General features: G+C 40.5%; 1 protein-coding gene and 1 long non-coding RNA gene across 2 annotated transcripts in view; one reads left to right on the top strand and one right to left on the bottom strand.

The window, feature by feature from the left end:
* Nucleotides 1-23,565, top strand: part of alk (ALK receptor tyrosine kinase) — a 305,956-nt gene that overhangs the window by 242,965 nt on the left and 39,426 nt on the right. Inside the window, exons 6-11 of the mRNA XM_034857394.1 lie at nt 598-729; nt 5,382-5,516; nt 6,151-6,254; nt 8,627-8,799; nt 11,182-11,276; nt 17,260-17,379. Of these exons, the coding sequence (XP_034713285.1) occupies nt 598-729; nt 5,382-5,516; nt 6,151-6,254; nt 8,627-8,799; nt 11,182-11,276; nt 17,260-17,379 (759 nt within the window). The remainder of the gene's footprint in view (nt 1-597; nt 730-5,381; nt 5,517-6,150; nt 6,255-8,626; nt 8,800-11,181; nt 11,277-17,259; nt 17,380-23,565) is intronic.
* Nucleotides 8,386-14,883, bottom strand: LOC117935347. Its single transcript, XR_004654739.1, has 3 exons — nt 14,714-14,883; nt 8,775-8,779; nt 8,386-8,395 (listed from the first exon to the last, which is right to left on the bottom strand). It is a non-coding gene; the product is annotated as an uncharacterized LOC117935347 (long non-coding RNA).

Below are 23,565 nucleotides of genomic sequence, written 5' to 3'. Positions count from 1 at the left end.
ATCGGTGAGATCAATTTCTGTGTGTGTGTGTGTGTGTGTGTGTGTGTGTGTGTGTGTGTGTGTGTGTGCGTGCGCGTGTGGGTGTGGGTGTGCGTGTGCGTGTGGGTGCCCGCGTGCCCTACCTCTGTGCTACCTGCTACAGTATTCAGGTCACTGTTTATGCTGCTTGTGTTCTTTGTCTGATGGATATGTACTGTATTCAAACCCAGATGCTTATGGGCCAAGTTATTTACGATGGAACAAGGTGCCTGTGGATGTCATACAGGTTTTACAGTCAGGGGTCAGCCATTGTCACTGACTGATGTACTTTTATGTAGCAGCTGTATATTTTTATTTTGCAACTGTATATTTTCTATTGTTTGTAAGTAATGTTTTCCCTGAGCTACTGATTTTTGTTTTGTGTCCTACATATACAGCTTACTGTATATGTAGGACACAAAACAAAAATCAGTAGCTCAGGGAAAACATGTAGGAGCTAAACACAGATTTTTCTGCTGTTCAATGCCCCAACAAGCACATTTTCTAAAAGGCTACTGTAACAATTAATCTGTGAGGAGACATTAATTATGACAAATGTCTCACCCCCCCTTTGTCCAGCGTCCTCAGCCGGCCCTAACGTCACACTGGAAGGCCAGTACCACTGTCACCAGGGACCTGGGATCCCACTGAACAAACTGTGTGACTTCAGTAGAGACTGTCCACTCGGTGATGACGAAGGCGACCTATGTCGTAAGTACACTGTGATACAGGAGCACAGCTGTTGATAAGAACGTGGAAGAAGAAAGCTCGCTGTCCTTAACTGCCTTAAACTGCCTTTATTTCTGCATCAAAAGTTGGTCAGGCGTAGTAAGTCGTCTTTAATGAAGCCGTTACATCCTGCCCAACAGAGCAACAACTGATCGTCTGCACGAGTTTTCCAGACAGAGATGCAAGGGGTAAAGGCAGAAAAAAGACAGCATAGCTATGCTTGGCTAGCATTTCTCCCCCTTGACATATTCCATGGTTGTTATTTCTATTTCTTTGCACATTGGTTCCGCTTTTTTTCAGGCCTAGGAGGAACACTAGCCAAGTGTGCTGACATCTTATTCACAAGTGAAGTCCCTCAGGCCCTTGCGCGCACGCATGTGTCTGTGTGGCGGGGGTCTTTTTTCAGTCCTAACGGCATGCATTTTTACATTGTCTTCACGTTTAATAGATACACTGTTCAAAACTGTTCCCGTAATGCATTTTTTTAATCTTGTAGTTTTGTAGCAGTAGAGTAGTAGAGTTTTTCACCCATTTTAAACTTTACTCCTTCCCACTGTGCAAGTCAGCCTCCTATATGGTGTTTAATAAAATGATGGCTGCACCCTGTTTATATTTTTGCTAACTATGGGAGCTGAGAGATAAAAGTTTAACGAGAGGGTGAAAGTCTCAGACAGGTGCATCCTTGTGTGTGTGTGTGTGTGTGTGTGTGTGTGTGTGTGTGTGTGTCTGTGTGTGCCTTTTAATTGTGGAGGCCAGAATTGGAAATTTGATCATAAATAGATCATTTGTTTTGATTCTCTCAGTCCATTCCTAAATTAGTAAATTCCTTTATCCTTTTTGATTAAAGACAAGGACTGACAATCCATAGTTCATTCATCAGTCCACCCGCATACTCACATGTCTGTTGTTTTTCACTCGCTGCCATCCACAGTCAACTATTGAACCTTAGGCTCTGTATTTGTTCCATTTTTATCTCTATCACTTGTCACAATTACCACCTGCCACCCAAATCAGATCCCTTTCTGAAGCACTATTCCCTGTGATCTGTCCACAAATTATCTTCATCTGATTTGATCTATTTAAATTCTTCATAAGATGTGCCAAGGCTCACTAACAGGAAAAAAAGGAGAGAGAGGTAAGAGGAAAATCACAGAGATTCCTGACATATAAGGAACACCAAGTCATTGTGGATCTCCTTTACCATCCTACCACAGCATCATTATGCATCAACTCATCCTCCAGTCTTCAATATTCGCAGCCTCTTGGTTAATCTTAGTCGGTCTAAATTCTGCACTTTACAGTTTGCCTGCAACTACAGAGAAATGCTGCTTTCATCAAACTTGCATGCAGAAATTTAATGTAGCAATCCGCAGTTGTCTTTTGTTTTTCTTAGAGCACCACCAAACCCTACACACTGAGACCAGTGCCATACTGTCTTTCTTTGTAGCTATTACTGCTCACGCTATCCACCCTGTCCTTCCATACACCACATCACTTCCTGTGAACCTGGGTATTTTCCTCAAGACAGACCAACAATCTGTCAGCAACAGTCTGTCCATAATCATTTCAGTGCTACAACACACATTTGACAGTATAATAATACTTTGTTGTCTGTCTTTATGAACTCTAACCCTTTTAACATGGTGACCAAAATTGTTCATGACTCGGCATATGAGCGTATGCCAGCGTTATCACACTTTATGTAGTGGAGTCTGCCGTGACATGTTTATATAGGCTGTGTCTACTTGTCAAGCTGAAGAGTGTTGATATTCCATTGAAGTGATATCATGGACTGAATGACACTCAGTAATGTTCATGTCAGTTTTCATAAAATAGAAATGACAGAGTTATGTCGGCCTTATTCACACCTCATTAAATAAAGTGTTACAGGTTGAATCCATTTGAAGGCGGCAGAACAAGACGCGACAGCATACCGTTATGAATGATAGCTCGGGTAGCAATAGGCACTAAGTGACACATGCCAATGGGTCATCAAGTGACATCACAGACTTCAGTATTCATATCAGCTCTCATATGACTTTGAATCTCTGTGCTATGCTTTAAGGACATCTAACTGATACTAACTTGTTTTGCAACAAGAAGAATGACTCATAATATCACAAGATACAGAAGAGCATGACATTTACTTATACGCAACAAGTCCAGAGAAGCAACACATCACAGGAAAAACATAGCTTCATTTGTGTTGTTTTTCTTTGTATTAAAATAAAAATGAAATAGTGTTAGTTTCATGTTATTTGGTATTTGAAACCAACCTGTTAAAAGCCTTTTGTATGATAAACAGAACCTTTAAACACTACTCTCATTGATAAAGGAAGCATTTTCTTTTTTCTTCCTGAGAAATACCTGCTTTATGATCTCTACTTGGGCCAGTTTCAGTTCCATTATCTGGATGATGCCATTTACCAAAAAGCACACTGTTATCAGGGTACTTACTGTAGAGATCCTTACAGGTAATGGGCGCTCACAGACAGTAGCTTGGGATAAAAGAAACAGAAAACTGTGATGAAACTTAGACTCGCCACAGTGTTTTCTCTTTTAACTGATATGAATATTAAAACATTCAGCAACACCTAAATTCAAAATGTTGCATTATACATATCTAGATTTCCAAGGTATTCCTTAATTTAATCCATAAGAATATGATCTAGAGAATAGGGCTCCACAATTAATCAAATTTTAATCACAATCACGATTTTGGCTTCCCACGGTCAAGCGATATTTTAAATGCGTCAATTTATAGAATACTCTGGGTCTTTTTTTTTTTTTTGCAAAGCCCATCTACCGCTCCATAAACTGCTGTCTGATCATGAGCCAGTCAGAGTTGTTCTCTACACCGTGCAACTTAGTTTCTAGATGTAGACAGTCACAGAAGATAACATAAGGTGAGGAAAATTCCACAACAGAAAGCAGTCATACGTTGGTCACAAGGTTTACCAGTTTACCAGTAAATGTAAAAAATTGTCCCCGTATGTGTTGTTTTTCAGACAACAGCAGTGACCAATGTTAGTTAGGGTACAGGGCTCTAGGGTGTGAATAACATTTTTCTCTAGGTCGCAACAGTGCACCTAACATCCTCGCATTTCCTGCCTCTGACAAACGAAACAATGTTGTCTATATTGATATGGTTAAATGTTGCGTTACATGACCCATTTCTTCTGTAGAACCGTGCCTGTGTTAGTATCTCTCCTCTACTCTCTCTCCTCTTACTCTCCGCAAAGCCCCGCCCCCATTAACTTACACACAACTCCCCGGCAACATGGAGAGACACAGCGACCACCGGTCCACACTTCTGACGTTTGTCCACAGTTTTAATTGTTATTAACCCGGCTGTATATTGTTAATATATGAGAGGCAAACCATTATTTGTACCAGTGCTTCCGCTGGTAACTCCATCGTGGTGGCCACGCCGAGAAACACAGAAGAAGTTATTGAAAAGCCTATGTGACAATAAAATTTGTTTTGGTTAAAAACAACTAATAATCGTGATAATTACTCGTGATCTCAATATTGATCAAAATAATCAGGATTATCATTTTGGCCATAATCGTGCAGCCCTGCTAGAGAACCCATGTACTCTCTTTTGAACTTCAGCACTGTAATAACTGAGTAGGACTCTTAAATGATCCATTCCACACCATTTGATTTATTAAAATGGCAAATATTTCCAGTGTTGTCATTGCAGTACTGCAGAAGTGTTCAGTGATAATCAGAAATGTAAACTGATGAATATATCGTGTATATACACTGTATATTTACACCTGTGTTATCTGTGAGTGATGATAGACCAGTAAATACTCCTGAAAGTTAAAAAAACTTTATCAAAGAATGTGCCTGGGTGAGTGTTTCAATATTTGCTCTACTACGCTGTGTGATTTTTCTCTGTCAGTTACTCAACCAAACAGAAAAGGAGAGCCCTTGTTTGTAAATCAAGGAGTGTGCACTTTTTCAGTAAACCACAATTGTGGAAAAGAGGAGACAGACCACACACGGACAGCCCTACTTTATGTCTTTTTTTGGTCACACAAGCACAAGTTTTATTTACTACACAATCCAATGACCCATTTTCACTGCATTGCAGCTGCACAGACTAACTTTGTAAATTGTAGTCACGGTCAGTGCCGGAAATGCTTCCGAGGCTCATTCTCTTCCGTGAAGTGATTGTCAAGTTGATTGCCACCCCCAGAATACATCATGTCACCACCTCAGCTTTCTCATTTCCCCTCAAAACCTCTTCCTTCTATCTCTTTTCTGTCCTATCACCCCCTCTGGACACTTCAGGCCTTTTCCATTTTCTGCTTCTGTTTCTAGAGCCTCTTTGAGAGCTGAGCGCGCCCCCCACAGACACACACACGTGCACACACACACACACACACACCTCAGTCTTAATTTTCACCAACACATTGAGTCCTATTAGACCCCCCCACCCCATGCCTCTCTCCTCTGTCACTCAACTCTATGATCTCCAGTCCCCACTACTGTCCTTTTTCTCCTCCAGTTTGGCTGTCAGTTCACTCCATTCTCTCACCTACCTGCTGGGCCTATCCTCTCATTATATGCCCCCCCCCCACCATTATCTCCCCTGATATATTCTCTCCCCTGTCTCTCTCCAGGCCACTTTCTCAATGGCAGCTACTGCTCTTTTGAAGAGGGCGAGTGCAGTTGGCAGTCAATAATGGGCCCCGGTCTCTCCTGGAGAAGACTCCAGTCGCCAGCAAAGGCTACTAGACAGAGCTGCCCATCATCAGGTGGCTCATACACGTCTCATGAACACTGTTCTCATCAAACAATGACATTTGCATTGTCTCCTAACTGTGGGTACAGTAATGTTAATGCCGCATTAAAATGGACTTGTGGGCAATCCATGAATATGTGAGTCTTAACAGTTTGTGAATGTGTAAAGATAACCAAAATCTCTGATGTTTCAGACACAGACTTGTTGTCTTGTCAGAGCTCAGTGCACTGCTACAAACAGAATTCCACTGGGTGTAAAAGCTACAGCATGAAGTGTTAGTCCTACATCTGCAGCTCTTCATCAGTGCTGTGACTCGAGTGTGTCTCTCCATGAGAATTTAGTGTCTTGGTTTGCTGAGGTTTGTTTTTGTTCTCAGCTATTAACAGAAGTCTAAGAGGTTGTGTGAGGAAACTATAAATTGAGCATTGTAATTGTATACCATATTTGGTGATTTCATATAGCATTCTTTTCTCACAAATCAAACATTTAGTTAGATCAGGGAACAGCTCACTATGGCTACAATCTCGTTTGAAAACATCCACATGGATTGTTAAACTTTGTATTCAGTTTTATATTCTAAATATACAGTATGTGTGTAATATGTTCAATTTCTGACCCAGTTTTTCCCTTGCGTTTGTGTGTTAAAGGTGCTACATTCAGTGTGGAAGGAGGCCAGTCCAAAGCCCAGCGTGGTTCAGCAACACTGAGGAGCCCTCTCTTCCCTCCTCCTCTAAGAAACTCACCATGCACGGTGAGCTAAGTATAGAGAGTTTTCTCCACAGAGTAGATGTAATCTTCATTATCTGTAATGCGCATACAAACACATGATGAGATCTCAGCCCCACTCTTCTTAGTAACTGTTGCTATGTCTGTCAAGCTGTCTGTTCTCACACGGCACATATGCAGTTTTCAGTGATAACCTGGCAGATTTGCCACTCTGATTATTAGCACCTTGGCTTCCACACAGTGAATGTTTTCTAAACTTAATTATAATAACTTAATAACCCCAAATAATTATAATGTGTGCTGATGACATTGATGACATGTTAATACCTTTTTGAAATAACACTAACATCAAGTTAGTTAGATGGGCATACTAACGTTTACAGCTTACGTTTGAGCAGACGAACAAACAGTATGTATTAAATAACAGTATTAAATAATATTTAATCCCTTACACTTGTGTTTCTTACAGAAACCCTAAGAGACAAGTGCGAAAACAAAAACTATGTTGATCTGAGCCATTTTGTTTTCCCTCTATTATTTATGACTTACAACAGGTAAAATAAAAGGTTTTGCTGTGATAATTATTAATAATTAATTAAAAAAATTATGTTCCTTAAAAAAATATTTATCTGTGAAACAAGTGGGGGAGAAAAGAAATGTCAAGATAATTTTTTCTAATATTTTCTACACACCAGACTGTGAATACCTGTTTTTATGTATGCCCAGTTGACTGTTTGCTAAACCTCATCCCTAACAGCGACCATCCTCGGCAACGTGTTAGGACAGATTTTTGTACGTGCGCCACTGGTTACAAGGAAATCTACATAGCCAGTCATAGTTTAATTTGTTATTGTCCCATACAACAGCTAATTTTAAAATCAGTAAGATCATTATTGTATTTGAAATGTACTGTGTGCTATGTTTTGACATATAGGGTTATGTGATAATAAAAGAATAATTGAAGAAAAAAAAATACAATTTGCATAGAACTTAATTTAGTTGCGTATTCAACAGTATTATTTAACAGTTTTTGCCCAAGAAATACTATTGAGTAATGTGATGTATTAATTGCTATCAGAAACAGCTCAAACATCAAATGGTAATGTGCCAAGAGAGCAGGTTAACATTTTGCCCTCTGCATTTCCTGAGCGATCCTTACAGACCGAGAGGTTGACCTCGTCAGTCACGCATTGTATCTGCAGACCGAGTTGTGAAAATATTAGAAGTCATGCATTATTTAAACCGTGAAGCCCACAGAGCAGGTCTCCAGGGGCCTGTTTACTCAAAGTCAAGATTGATGCTTTTGCATCTAGCATTTAGAGTTATCTTAGTTATTTTAATATTGCTCAGCACATCAACCTTTGGCCTTATTCCTGTGTAATTTGCACAGGGTGCTTGGTGTGAGAAGTTGACAAAGAAGTGAGGGATGATGGTGGGACTGTGATGGAAAGGTTGAGAGGTCAGAAAACAAGATAATTAGAGAGGCAGTGCTGCACCATTGCAGACCTTGCTTCCCAGCATCATGGCACACAGCCAAAGTTTAGCCATGATTTCAGATTAACACTCTAAATCCTTCTCTCTACACTGAAGCGCTGCTGTTCAATCTAGCCTTTCCGCTCTCAGACTATGTTGAGGATATTAGTTTTGGGTATTAGCTACAGACCATGTTCACTTTCATGTGGTGCCCAGTGTGCACTGTGCAGTGCCTGTAATCTTGATGTTTAAACGGCCACCATGTGGTCTCACGGTTGATGATAAGGACCACAACCTGCTGCCCACAAGCACAATGCAAGCACTGAACATGAAAGCATTGAATTCAGTTGTCTGGGCAGTGTCGTCTCAGTGCTACGTGTACATTTCACCAAGCTTAAGCCAGCATCTGTTCCACTTAAATGATGAAGCAAGAATTATGTTCTTGGCTCCGCGAAAATGCTGTAGATGGACAGGGTTGCATCCCATGCTTGTTAGCAAGCTTTAGAATCAGACTACCCTTTCCTATTTAATTCCTGCTACGTCCTGTGTGTTGTTTAATGTAAAGCAGGTTTATACCCGACATCTCCCTCCTGGAAACAGCTAAATGAGATTGATTTGTGCTGAAGCATGCGGAAGCGGTGTAGATAACAAAATAACCCTGGTTGAATTCTACTAATCTTAGAATAATTAAAACTAAAGAGATGGATGTTGCTGTTTGAACTAAATGCAATTTTAAGTGCATCCCTTCCTTGACTGATACCACACTGGGCGGGTTTCTTCAATTTAAAGTTGCAGTGGTATTATTATATGTTTGTTTGTGTATGTGTGTGTGTATATATAAATCAATACTCTTTTTGCTTTATGGTCACCTTGACTGCAATTTTTATTCAACTGTGTTGTTGCTTTGAAATCTCACCCCAACAGGTGCGATTCTGGCTGTGTTCTGGAGGCTTACAGTGGGGGGCGCTGTCTCTGTGGATAGCAGAGAACAGTACAGGCCCTGAGGAGCAGCGCAGACTGTGGCATTCAGCGAGTGATCCAAAATCTGAAAGGGGCTGGAAGCTTGTCATACTTCCTCTTTACGGGCTGGCAGACTGGTACGGCAATCACTCACCTGTTTCAACACATAACTGGCAGTTTGATTATATCAAGCTGTATGTTTGGACTGTCTGGAGGCATTAAACTGGCACTCTGTGTTTAAGAGCAGACAAATCACCTTACTAGCATCCCAACAGACCTCCAACACACTCACACAAATACTTAAGAGCTCCCACAAGAAAGTCTTAAGAAACAGAACCAAGAAGCTTTTCGTCCTTTACGTCCCCTCTCAGATTTTTAACTTTTACATTTACATTTTATGGAAAGCATTACCTCTCAACTCTGTAGAATTAATGAATCCCACGCTTATACCATGGGCCTTCCATGTGTGCAGTTTTATAAATTACGCCCCTCTCTTTTTTTTTTTTTTTATTCCACTTGGGGGGGGATTATCCATCTCCCTGAGAGCGATTCATTTCTGAATTCTGGGTTATGTAGTCAGCGGTGCTTCTAATTAGAATGTCATGCCCATAACCACCAGGTGAACCTGCCAATCTTTGCACAGTGACCTTTGTGGAGATTAAATAGAATCAGAAATACAGCCCGAAGTGCAGACAAAAGTCAGGAAATAACAGACACTATATGTAAACTCTGAATGGGAGTGTTTTGGGGTTTGACAGCAAGAATGGAAAAGTAGGATGCCATTGGCTTTAATTAACATATAATAGATAGGTCCAATATGTAACATATTAACTGTAATAAATCCCCAAATTACACCAATGCGGCATTAGATATTAAGGAAACATCCTATGTTGAAATACTATCTTTTCTGACAACAATGCTAATGCCATAATTTTCTCCTAGTGAAATAACCGTTTTGTGATGAAATTTCTGTTTGTGTTTTTGAAAATCATATCCCGTTATCTGAAATCAACTGCCCAGTTTGACAACCAGGCCGGGTTGTCAGGAATACCCGTAAAAATGTAAACCCTGCGCGCTACAGTTGTAATGTTAGTACAGCCATGAAAGCAGCAAACAAATGAACGGGATCACAGAGATAGATTCTACCCGACCTAAAAAAAAACGGCATGTTTCTAACAGTTGCCCCACCAGAGATGTAACAAACTCTGGGTGAAGATTGGTTTGAAAGACGGAGACAGCCTGGAGTCCAGAAGGACACCAAGTAGGCTAATTTGCTTATGAACAGGTAGCTAAGCATTAGCTCCAGGCTAATTTATCACAGCTACTAGGGATGGGCATTGTATGTCATTTCAACATTTGTGTACTCACATTGATTGATATTGAGTACCAGAATTGATTACAAGCAAAAACAATTGAGAAACAGCCAGGTGAGTGATCCAAACTGGTCTTGGCTAACACGCCATGCTAACCCGACTAACTGCTAACGTTACCGGAGTACCAGGCAAGTGGGCCACGGCTGTTTACAACATGTACCCTAATTAGCGGGCATAGCTGTAAATTGGGAAGAGCGGACTGTGAGTTTGCAGGGTGTGTAGCAATTGTTGCCGCAATTCTAAGCCAATGAAGTGTGTTCAGTCGTTTGTGGAGAATGGCGAGGACACCTTTTTTTTTTTTTTTTTTAAACGGTTCCTGCCACAATTCTAAGCCGAGGAAGTGTGTCTCTCTGGCGGGTGGAGAGGACAGCGAGGTTGTGGTGTTTTAGCGGTTCCTACCGTAATTCTTAGCCAAAAAAGTGCGTCTGTCAGTTGGGTACAGAGGTCCTCATGAGCACGGGCATTGAGTAATTTTATTTTATGAGTAATGTCTGGCTATGTGAGACAAGCTCTTATAACCTAAGTTATATTCACTAACTGTGGAAAAAGGTAACATGATAACGTTACACTATAAGCTTTACCGGTCTCTGCAAATTGAAAAAAGGATGACATGACGTGCCGTCATATGTGATAAGATGTATTTACAGGTGTTGATGTCCTTCAGGTTGTAATTGTAGACTGTAGCCTGTCTTTGTAGGAATCGTGCAAGACAAATCTCCTACAAACAATTAAAAAAAATATATATATAATTTTGAATATTTTCACTGATACTGCAGTTGCAACATGTTTCACTATATAATCGAATTGTCGACAGGATTATCGTAATCAATAGGTGAGACCAATGAAGATTCACAACACTAGTGTAGGTCATGCCATGCCTGCCTATGTTTTGTGCATAAATGTATTTGATGAAAATGTGTTTAATTCATAAAGAAATCACAGTTTTTCTGTCTCTGCTGAAAAAGCCACCAGTTCTAAACAATAAAGATTGAGCTGTCATAAGGCACACAATGCATACCCTCCAGAGCCAAAGCCCAATGACATTTTTCTTAAAGCTATAAATTCTTTTTCCCCATCCTTTCATTCAGAAGCCATCCAACCATTCACAGCTTGTGTGGTAGTTAAAATAGCTCTGTCCCTCCGTAGGTTTTGGCTGCAGTTCAGCACAGAAGATGGACCTGGACCCGGTTCAGCCTTCTCCATTGACAACATCTCTTTTAGTATGGACTGCTTCCTGGCATGTGAGTACTATAAAAGTGTAAGGTCTTTCTTTTTTCACTTTTACATCATCAGACTTTGGTTGAATTAAGGGGATTTTTTGACTGCCTTATTCATTAACCAGTCTGGATTGCTTTAAAAAGTGTAAGCTCTTTTTATGGACTTAGAGTCTCTTAAGTTAACATTTAAAGTGAGCTAACCAATTGAATCAATAATCAATACAGGTTTTGTACAATTTATAGATTAAGGACTCACTTATTTTTTCAATACAAGATACGTTGACAAAACATTATGAAAATTATTACATCCCTTTGGCGCACTCTCTTTAAAATGTGTCCTGAAATTTCAGTAGAGTTCAAATCTGCCATGCTATAGCTTATTGATTGATATGGCCTTATGTTCTAATGTTGTACTGCAGGCTTATAAAGGTTAAGCTTCACATCCCCCTTTTCCAGATATGTTGTCTTATAATCGAGATGGTGTATCAGTATAAAAAAACTGGAGTAAGATGGGTAGACCTCTGGGATGTAAGCTGAGTCCCCGGCAGCGTCCCAGGTTCGAGTCCGACCACAGCTCTTTGCTGCATGTCATCTTCATCACTGTCTGTCTCTCTCATCCTTCTTTCCTGTTAGTCGTCAGCTGCTCTGATTAAAAGGCAAATAAAGAAAACAGGAGTAAGATGGCAGGAGAATAAAGTGTTAGGAGTCCGCTGCCTCCCTCCATCTCTGCCTGTCTGGATTTATGTTCAGTTCTGTTTGAACTGTGACAGGAATAGTAATCTCTGAGTATCTCTGTACCTGAATATAGCTCTGACAAAGGGAACAGTGTTAAAATGAAGCAGTATTAAACTGACTACACCCTGGCCAAGAATTAGACTCAACAGGCAGGGCCATGGGGTCACCCTCTGACACATCCATTTGATGTATCGTGACCCTGTCAACGTTTTTTTTATCTAAGTCATGCTACAATGACTAAACAGAAGTAAAATGTTGAAAACTGTTCAAGTGTGATTAATTAGAGCTATAAAAACACAGTGATACCAGTTTTGATTCAAATGCAAATTTAGAAATGAAGAAATCTATTCCTAATCTGTTCCCACTTTAGATTAAGTTTTTGATGAATGTATTCCCCTATTGCCCTCACTGTAAAATGCAGTCCGTTAACATGAGTTCACCAGATGAATATGAATATGGAATTGCTGTTGGTCTAGGCTGGAGCAGATTGCCCTGTATCAGCACTGGCTTATTGGTTCAGAGCCTCTTTATTTAAAGAGATGACAGTTTCCAGGAGATATTTGCACACCAATTTGTGTTTTATGTCCTCCGGAGCAACACTGGTATGGCAGCCCCCAAGGATCATCCATCCCCACTCTGCTTGCTTTCCAGATGGCAAGTTCTTAATGTAGGCCAGGTATCCATTATCTACAGCCGAACTTGCCACAGCCACTTTTTATTGCCTATCAATTATACCAGCTGATGGGAGATGCTGAAGCTCAGCAAAAGGTGTCGTTTCCAAGAGTGATCACTGTGAGTGATTAGCATGATGGATCCCTAAGCATTATGACATAGCCTTGTAATATGTTCCAGTGGGGAAAACATACTGCAAACACATTATGCAGAGGACCGGCCATCCGTGGCCTTTATCCCGCTTTGGTGTAATGTATAGTTTGGCAAGCACGTGTGTTTGATGATGCATCCATTGCCCTTCAGGTGTTGGACCTGGCTGTCATTTTTATAATTTTATCTTCACCAGCGTCAATAAATTAGTTTATTGTGTTAGACAGCATAGTTCACTCTTTTGTCTCTGCCCTGTACCTTTTCCCACCACATGAGCTGCCTTTATAGAGTAGGGCTGTACCAAATGTCCGTTTTTTTTATTGAGGGTTTTCGAACAAAGCTTCCTATGTCTGTCATCAAGCTGTGTTTTACCCTTACACAGCCATTGACAAAGAGTTGTATTCATGTACTTTACCATGGAAGGGCCAGTTTTTCCATTCTAGTTATGTGCTGATGGGTTGGTTGGCTGTTGCATCTGTGTTATCTGTTGTGGTAAATTGCGTAATACAACAATGGATTACTGAAATGTTTTCATGTCAGTAATTATCACCTGCACCTGTTGGTGTTGGGGAACATGGAGACTCACCATGACCAGTAAGTACAGATGGTCTGCAGTTATCAGTGTGTTCATAGTGATGCCAAACATTGTACAGTATAGCTAATTGATGCAGTTTATTTAAATGTGGTCTCTCCCAGGTTTATCAGCTGCCTTTGTTTAGAGGCTATAGTACATGCAAGTAAAAAAAAAAAACAGTATTTGAAAAGTACAGAATGTTTTCTTGCATTTGAGAAAGCCACATACAGTGCAGTACATTTTCGTTACTGTATAACAGGCCAGCTTTTCAATTCCACTTTTTCGTACGAAAAAGGCTAATACTGACTGTTAGCATGATATGTCTGTAGCATGGATATTTCTCAGAGCTATTGCAATCTCAAGATTTTTTCAATTTGTGGCCCCCGTAGCTGGCCTCTGGTGGGCTTCAGGCAGCTTACAGCACCCTGCTAATGAACAGTGACAGCCACGCCGGCTGTTGCCCTGCCCTCTGGTTCACGCTGCTCGATGGTGGACCTGCTGAGTTTTTCTCCTGCTGCAGCAGCATACCAATGCTGTGTACTCCAGCTCTGTCTGTTACATAGTTTCCCCATGCTCAGAATAACAATGCAGTGAGCCTTATTAGCGACTTTGTTGATGGTATAAAAAGTTACTGAAATTGTTGTGTGCATGTAACACATCTAAGGGTCTTACTTCCAGAGAGACAGGGTTGTGTAAAAAGCAATCAAACGCATTGCAGCAACTTGTGTGCTGTATGTGATCCATCAAATCTGCACATAAACGCTATCTGTATCAAAGGTTCCAAGCAGTGGAGACTTAGACGATCATATTTATGTGAGGATTACAGGGCTAGGGAATGAGCTATTGATTTTCTAGCTGTCAGATGTTAGGTAAGCAGTGCTGAGTATTATTTATTTATTTTGTTTGGCTTGAAGGGCAAAATTACAAAATGTCTCTACTCAGACAAAGTGACCACTAGTTTAAGAATTTTATTTACCCTTTAATGTGGATTGTTTGGGTCTTTGGGACCCGTTTTCGATGTTTGCTAAAAGAAGAATTATGCTATTTATTATTTCTTCTAACTCAAAATCATTGGCCTTGGGACATTTTCTGTGAAGAAAAATACACATAACTATTACATATGAGGTGTTCGGGTCTACTGGACCCAAGTGTAATTTATTGTAGGTGCTATGAAACTATGTTTTCTTTCTGCACCTGCTTTTCTCACAAAGTTACAAAGTTGTTACATTTCAAGCACTTTCACTTGTTCTTGTTCTGATGAAAATCTTGTTTATATTTTTTTAACCTTTTTTATGAATGACTTTTCTTGTTTTCTCACAAAAAAGATAACAATCATATGATCATAAATGAGATCTCACAGGGGTAAATGGCAAATATGAACTATATATGATGTATATATCATTGTTAATTGAGTTAAAGTAAACATCTGTTAAGTATTTTTACCTAAATTGTTATGGCTGTAATGATTTCAAAGCCCAATAATGTGGTGGGTCCACCGGACCCAGGAAAATTGGCTGTGTAACATAAATTTGAAAATCACACAAGGGTTAAAACAGGCCTTTAATAAAATATATAGGACCCAGAGGACCATATATGTGTAGTTTCAACTTAGTCACAAATTATATTATTGCCAATGTGTTTGCTCTAATTCAAAGCAGGTTTGTGCGGACCCAATAAAACCAGTCAAATGCCACACCAGTTGCTTTCCAAACCTTTCAGCTGTTGAGGGAGCCCCTTGGCATATTGTCATAAACGGTAAGCCTTCAGCCTGAGGTGACAGGGGAGACAGGAGGGAGAAGAGGGGGGTGTTTTTGTGGTAAACATTATTGCAGAGATAAAGATTAAAAGTCTTGCATCTGTCCCCTGACACATCCAGAATGATGGTGCGGAAAGCATTTATGATTTGTTTTCACCAAAGAGGCAAATGACAAAATGTGGGCAACTCATTGGCTCCTCACAATTAAGAAACTTGTAGTTGAATTTCTGCTTTATATTTAGCTCATGTGACTCTTTTTTCCAATGTTGGTAAACATCACCAGCTCATGGGTCTTAGGTGCAGCCTTTTAGTCCAGGAGCACTATTGGGATAGAAACAAGTCAAAGAAAACACTCTCTTGACACCTTTAAATTATCATTTGCTGATGTTTGCCATACAGAGCAACCTTATGGAGAATATCAGGCAGCTACAATGTTTAATTCATAGGACAATAACAAGAAACCTTCTTTTTTCTTTTGCCTTATGAAATGCAAATTGGCCTTAAAACCATGTTATCTTCCTCTCAACAGTCCATTCCACATGCAGAACACAAATACAGCTTAATACGCAGGTTAAAAGCATATGGAGTATCATTTAAAATGTATTGTTTGCATGCCATAGGTATCTACACTGAGCACATTGAAAGTGTTTAAAAATGACTATAAGAAGGGTCCGCATTGTGGCAGTATGGCGGATATGCAGTGATTTCTATTGTTTCAAAGCCAACTATGTTGGGCAGCCTGTTTACTCTAGTGTACTGTATCCAGCTTTGTTATAAAAGTTAGAAACCAGAGAGGCAGAATAGCACCTGGTGAAGATCTGAAGCCATGCCCTTGTTTGGTGTCATAGTATTGCGTGCTGGCAGCATTGTCAGCTCCGTAAACCACAATGAACCTTATCTGACTTCACTGAAATAATCTCACAACTTCTGGTTTCACCAGCAACAGAGCCATGGAGGGCTTTTTCTACAGAACATAACATCAAAGAAATGAGATGCTGGACAGAGCTCTTTAAAAACATGGGCTTCCTCTGGAAGCAAAGTTAGAGCCACAGACACATTACTGCAGCTAAGCAGAACATATCTGGGTTCTTAAAATAAGAAGAGCAGAGTAGGAATGACATTTTTTTTGCTTTTTATGCACACAAGTTGAAGGAAATGTTTCATGTCCTGCCATTTTTTCATTGACTATTTTTAGCAATTAATTATTTGGATATGGCCCTTGCAGTCCGTGATCACATATTGCAGCATGTTTATGCAATACACTGTTCAGAGCAGTCTTTAAAACCACTGATAGCAGTGCATGGACCTAATCAAAGAAAATCATTTGTCTGTTAAGTGATTCACCCAAGCAACAATTAAACGTATTCAACGGCCGACCTTCGGCAGAAAAGGCAGTCGGACTAACGGCCACCCCCCCCGAGTTGGTCAAAAAAAATCCTTAGCGGAGCCATTCAACATGTCAAATCGGCCCAAATGAAGGCCAACAGACAAAGAATAGCACAGATGACGGCGAACAGACTTAAGTCACTGACCAAAACGGCCAAAACAAACCTATGATTAATTAAGACACTAAGTACAACTCTTTGGAACCATGCATCTGGCGCACGGACCCTTTTTTTCACTGTTAAACTAGCAAAAGTTTGCGCATGCCCTGAACGCTACGGCGGCAGGCGCTTTACATCGTACGGTTAGATCAATAAAATGCCTAAGGTCCTGTAGCTTGAACTGTAATATCCAGTCAGCCAGCCGTTTAGAAGAAATTCTGGGTGAGAATGTGTGTGCGGAAGAAATCAAGGTACCAGCAAGCTTATGATCTCACTTCTGGGGAAGTAGTGGGGCTGGAGGCTTGATTGGTTGCTACAAAACACTCTCACCAAATGTGCTTACCCATCTACTGTAGGAACGGATAGAGACAGGCAGAAATGGAGAGGCACTGGATGTTAAGCATTCCACTCCCACTGTATAACCATTGGTGGTGCCACATTTTCTGTGCCAGTAAGAGGTCTGCAGCTACTGTGCCTACTCACTTCTTCAGTAGAACAGCAAGAGGATTTCATTGCTGCACATGAAGGAAGTAAACCACATAATTTTTCAATAAATGCATTATATTTCTTTTTCAGCCAACGGTGAGTTTCCACCAGTGGTCATCAGCTCAACCAGGCTGCCATTTAGACCAACCGCTAAGACTACACCCCCGTCCATTGGAAGCCCTTTGATGAACTTCCCCACCACAGATTACTGTAAGTGTGCCCTCGAAAACCACAGCTCAACTGAAAGAGTGAGTGATTCTCAGATAGATGGCTTCCAACGCTATTTTCGATATTTTCTGTCTTCTTCTGTCTCTCCTTTGCTCGCTCACTCACACACACACACACACACACACACATATATATATATATATATATATATATATATACTGTATATATACACAGTATTCATATATATATATATATGCTTGCATGCATTACTGATTCCCAATTACTCTACACGTGCTGAGCATGGCACTATGCATGGGCTGCAGCAAAGTAAGTGTGCCCCCTACTGGTCTGCACCACATACACATTGGAGTGAGTGCTGCTGAGGTCTTCTTTGGCATTAAATGGAGCGGGACGGGCAGTTTTGAAGCCTAAAGTCCTCCAATTTGTCTCCTGAGAATGTCAATGGAGCAACTTACACAGACATGACATTTTCCACCTCGCACTCTCTCACTTCCCCACTCAAAAGGGTAAAGACAAGCGGAGATTCAATTTCTATATTTATAGTCATAAGTTAGAGTTCCTTTCATATCGAACTGCTCTTAAACACATTTCTTCAGCTTTGAAGTGCTGGAGGTACATTGAACTTAGAGACTGGACTTAAAGATATCAGCCACTTCCATTGTAGACAAACACTGTCTGGTAAATCTCTTTTGAGTCATAGTAGTTTTGAGTCATAGGATTGTAATTGCATTCATCTATGGCTTGTTTTCTCTCCCACGCGGCATAAAAGGCTTTTATGACATTCATACGCTGTTAAAGCCAAGCAAATTAATTTTATAGGGTGCAGAAGTTCACATACCATTTCAAACTGGTTAGAAGAATCCCACCTACACACTTCATGCCCTGAAAGACGCTCTGAACAGAAACCATAGCCAGTATATCTCATGAGCCTACATAAGAACAAATGTTTGCTCAGTTGTCTATATTTTGTTGTTCAAAGGACATAATGCACAAGACGCACAAAACAAACTAGCTATTTTTATGCCAGCTTTTAATGTTTTTATCTTATTTTATGCTCAGAAGACAATTTTAAAAATAGCAAGCAAGCAGGCAAAGTTTATACAACGGCAACTTCCACAGACTCCATTTAACAAGTGCTTTACAGTAAAAGGAATGAAATGTAATAAAAATCTAATACAGTGAAAAAACTAAATCAGAGATCGAACACCAGATAAAATATACAAGGGGAAAAGATTCATGTTTAAAACACATGCTACCAATATGGCTGTCTGAACAGAAGGGTTTTTAAGCAGATTTTTAAAAGCGTCCATAGAGTTCAATGACTTTAAAGGAACACGGAAATTTTTGGGTGGCAGTAGCTCAGTCCATAGGGAGTTGGGTTGGGAACCGGAGGGTCACTGGTTCAAATCCCCGTATGGACCCAAAAAGTTGGGAGCGTGGATTGGTGGCTGGAGAGATGCCAGTTCACCTCCTGGGCACTGCCAGGTGCTCTTGAGCAAGGCACCGTACCCCCCCGACCGCTCAGGGCGCTGGTTCAGCTGGCTGCCCACTCACTCTGACATCTCTCCATGTATAGTGCATGTATAGGTCCTGAGCATGTGTGTGTATTTCAGGCCTGTGTGTGAGTACTAACAAAAAAAAAGTGTGTACACAGAGTGTAGTGCAGTAATTTCCCCATTGGGGACTAATAAACAAATTAAAAAAATTTAAAAAAAAAACTTGTTACGTTCGTGTCGTAACACTGTCTGGCACACCCACCGCCAGCCTAGCTTACCACAGATCCTGGAGGTAACCGGCTCCAACTAGCCTACTGACAATGCTGAGTGCAGCCCGTCTACCAGTTAGGTAGACAGAGAGCAGAGAGGGCGACTCTGCAGTCTCGTTGCTCTCCCTAATATAACCTGTATAAGATGCTCTGTTTTAGGCTACAAAATGTGCATGCAGGCTGAAATTCAACTGTGCTGTTTTATCGGGATAAAGCTATAAATAGAAAGCTGCTAGGCTAATGTGCAATGGTAAACACTGCAGGGTTAACGTTAATGCGTCTACCTCAGCTGAGAACGGAGAAATGTCTTAGCCTTTCCTACCTTAATACACAATAGGAAAGGGCAAAGCTTTTTCTCCGATACAAGACATTACACAGGTACTCTCGCATATAGCTTAGGCCTAATGAACATGAATGGAATGTTAATGTGTCATGAGACATTGTGCCCACCAACTCGCAAAAGGTCGTATTTGCTCCATCTTTTGATGAGTTTTGTTTAAAAAACCTTGAATCCCATGTAAGACACAATGTCATCAGACACAATCTATGTCATCAGAATCAATGAATCCAGGTCATTAGACACAACATGCAATCCAATCCAATGTGGCCCTTAGTGAAATTGAGTTTGACACCTCTGGGTTAAAAGGTCTGAGAAAAGGTTGTTTTGCACCGGTGTTAGACTGTAATTCTGTGGTCTTTTCCAAATTAAAGAGCAATTGCACTAAATGGGAGAAATCACTTATTGATTAAAGTAGGGATGCGCCAATCCTACTTTTTTTAAGATCAAGAACAAGTGCTTACATTTGGGCATCTCCTATACCTGCTTGACGGAGAAGTTATTGTCACATTGCTATGAGGTGGTATCGGTTGTGATAGTATCGGGAGTAATGTTACGAGTACTTGCGCAGGGCATCGGCCCGATACTGGCATCGGTATTGGTGCATCCCTAGATTAAAGAGTTACTCCACCCGTTTTACACATCAAAGTCTGTTTACAGGTAGAGTAACAAAATACATTACAGGGTGTTGCATAATCAGGATACAAAATAAAGTAACCGTAAATCGGTGAAGTACTCTTCGAAGCCATCTCACGGACATCTCTCTTGCTCGCTCTCTTTCTCTCTCTTTCTCTCTCTCTCTCTCTCTCTCTCTCTCTCTCTCTCTCTCTCTCTCTCTCTCTCACACAGAGTGCTCTGTGTATCTCTCGAGGGTCAAACAGGGACAGGATAGATCAAACAATGTTTGGCCAGGTGATTTTATAATGCTACAGGATTATGCATTGAACTAGAGCCACAGCCGTGACTCCGTAAGCAAAGAAAGACAACTCAGTCTACTCAGAAAATTCTTTATACTGAGCAGGAAATATGGCATTTAAGGAAACATTTAATATTTAATACTATACAAAAGGTATTTCAAATACAGAAGGGGAGTTTGCAGGATCCATTTGCAAGAGCAGCAACAAAAGGGCCTATTTTAATGCTTACATAGGTAATACTCAGTATGGTTACAACAAAGCCTGCAGACTCAGAGAAAAAAGGGGCTGTGAGATCACACCTCTTTTGTCCTTGTGATTATCATAGATATTAAACCGAGGGAAAGAAGTTAAACTTGCAGTTATACATTGACCATTGCAAAGACACCCACTAACGGTTAACATTCACTGAGCGTCTCACTTCTACCCTTCTTGAGCTGATGCTTTGACGTCTGCAGGGCAGGACGGCAAGCCTGATGAGGGTTTTGGCTCAGCAGACCTGTCACTCCAACAAGGCTCTCTTCTTCCCCCGACACGCTCAATGATTAGCCCCACCAAATGTCTCTTGTCTCCTCTCGCTCTGCCCTTCATCATTCCCTTTACTCCACCAGCACATTTTGTTTCTTATTGTTTCGCTATTTGTTTCCCATATTCACCATTAAAAGGCGGCTGTTGACTGTCTGTCAGTTCACATTGTTGCCCCTCCCACCTCAACCTCTGATCTCAGTCTGTTGTCCCACTTTGTCCTCCTGTTTTTTTTTACCTTCATTTTTCTTTCTTCGTGTTCTATTCCCATCCTCTCCATTGATTCCCGGCTATTCTGGCAGCTTTTCATTTCTCACCACTGCTCTACTCTGTGGCATCCGCCTCTCACAGCTGACTCATCATTTGCTTTCAGGGGATGGGAAAGTGAAAAAGTTAACCTAGATGAGCTTGCTTCCCTTTTTTTGTGATTTCCTCTCCTAATGGGAAAGAAACGCGTTGCTAATCTCAAGCTCATTTTTCTCTGGACATTCACTGTGAGTGTGTGTGTGTGTGTGTGTGTGTGTGTGTGTGTGTGTGTGTGTGTGTGTGTGTGTGTGACAGTGTGACACAATAAAACAACTTTACACAATATGCTGTCACAGTGCAACAAACCATCATATTTACGTCTTATCTGCAAAAGTGTAGCAGGATGTACAAGCATTAGCTTCTTTAAACATACAACACATTTTGATGTCAAGGTGTTCCACTTCCGCTCAGACTATAAAAACTCAAGTTCTGTAGAGCAGATTAAAACTGGCACGAAATCAAAGACAAAAGGGATGTTGATTTAAGCAATGTGATTGGCTCTTATAAGTAACTGACAGCAGATGTTGCTTCCTGAACACTCAAAGCAGCAAAGGAATTTTGGGCATTAAATGCTTGCTAATTAGCTGCAGAGTAGAGATGCAAGTCCGTGCTTCATTTTGTACTTGTTGATAAACACTGGCCTGTGGCAGTCAGTTAGCTATATTTTTTTGCTTTAGGTTTTGGACTGGGAACATCAGTCACTAAGACAGATATGAGACTGATAACAAGCCATGCCCCACAAAACAGGCTTTAGTAATTAATTGGACTCGGGTGCCTCATAAGCTTTGTACTTAGCATTCAGATCCAATCATGGTGTGCCAGCCTTGATCCATCTTTCTAATGGCCAGCCCAAGGAGGACAACTGTCACTGGATAAGGAGGATACATGTGAAGAGAGGACAGCAGTGCAGACTGAGAAGTCTACTTATTGTTGTTGTTTTAGCCTACGATATCTTTGAGGTTAACATTGAATTTTGTAGAGGTATAAAATATCACGAAGACATGTAATACCATGCAAAACAAATGATCAATGTAATGTGCTTCTATTCCACTAATTTGAAATGCTTTACTTTGAAAATCAGTGGAGCAGACAACACTAGAATAAAAAAGCAACAAACACTAGATGTTTATTAAGTATTTGTTTGGCCGTTACTGTTAAGAAAGTTGTTTTGTAAATCATGTCAAATTGAGGCTAAATCATAGTCTGATAATCAGATTGAATTGCCTTTTCATTTCCTGTTTGAATGGCAGGGTTGTTTTGCCCCAACTCATCAGCAGTGACTAACTCGTCTTTGTTTTTTTCAGTCACCACAAAAGCTGCGATAACAGTTGCTAAAAGCATTTGACTCAACATCTTTCATGTTAGCCAACATATTGTTTAAAGGAGTTGGTGGGGGCATGTTGCTTCGGGCAACAATGAGAAATAAAATACAGTAAGGCAGACAGTTTGAGAAACAGATCCCTGAGTTGTTATTAGACACCAAAACCCTGTATAGCAGTTTATAATACTCTGAGAGAGGATTTTACAACTCGGTAAAGTTATTATGGCGGCAGTTAGTTTATGTTATCTTGTTACAACGATCATGAGGTAAACAGCAGAAATATGCTTTTAACGTAAAAAAAGTAACCCAACAGGAATGTGTGCTTGAACGCATTTGATTGGCTGACGCAGCTCCTTGTTTGATGAGCCCCTAAGGGAAATTTTGAGTTGCAGTTGCATAAATTGATATTCATGCAGTTACTGCAACACAGAATTTCCCTTTGGACATCAATATAGTATTTCTGATTCTGATTCGGATGACGGTGCATTAAAACAATAGTTCAGTCTGGTTCAACTTTTTTTGCTGGCTGTCTTGTTTTGCCTGAGCCCCATGCTTTGGCACCTCTGCTGTGTTGGCAGACTGGTTCCATTCAAATAAATGAGAGAACTGCGTTTTTGCATGCAGGGCTACTGCCGGTCTCAAACCGGACTTAGTGCAGCCTGTAAAGTTCTGATTTGCTCAGTTGTTTCTCCAAAGATCTGATCTGGAACCAGACTAAAGTAAAAAAAAAAAAAACACTTTGGTGATTTTTACTGATTGGCCAAAGGACTGCCTTTGTCATTAATAAAGAATGACATGTTTACTGCTGTCTTTTATGAATAATGTTCAGAGGAGATACATACTTCTGCAACATTGCTGCCAGTATTGCAATCCAATCAGAGACATTTTGTCTGCAATGTGATCTCTCTCAATTCCTCATTGATGACAGTGTACAGTGGTGCCCCTTTTTTGATTGAGGCCAGTTTTTGTTATGATGATGGCATTCCACTTATCACAGATAAGAAAATTCATCTAATAGTCAGGCAAATTCTCCCGGGGG

The sequence above is a fragment of the Etheostoma cragini genome, chromosome 20, assembly GCF_013103735.1.
Source record: "Etheostoma cragini isolate CJK2018 chromosome 20, CSU_Ecrag_1.0, whole genome shotgun sequence".
In the NCBI taxonomy this organism is placed as follows: domain Eukaryota; kingdom Metazoa; phylum Chordata; class Actinopteri; order Perciformes; family Percidae; genus Etheostoma; species Etheostoma cragini.
This window is presented reverse-complemented; position numbering and strand designations above follow the sequence as displayed.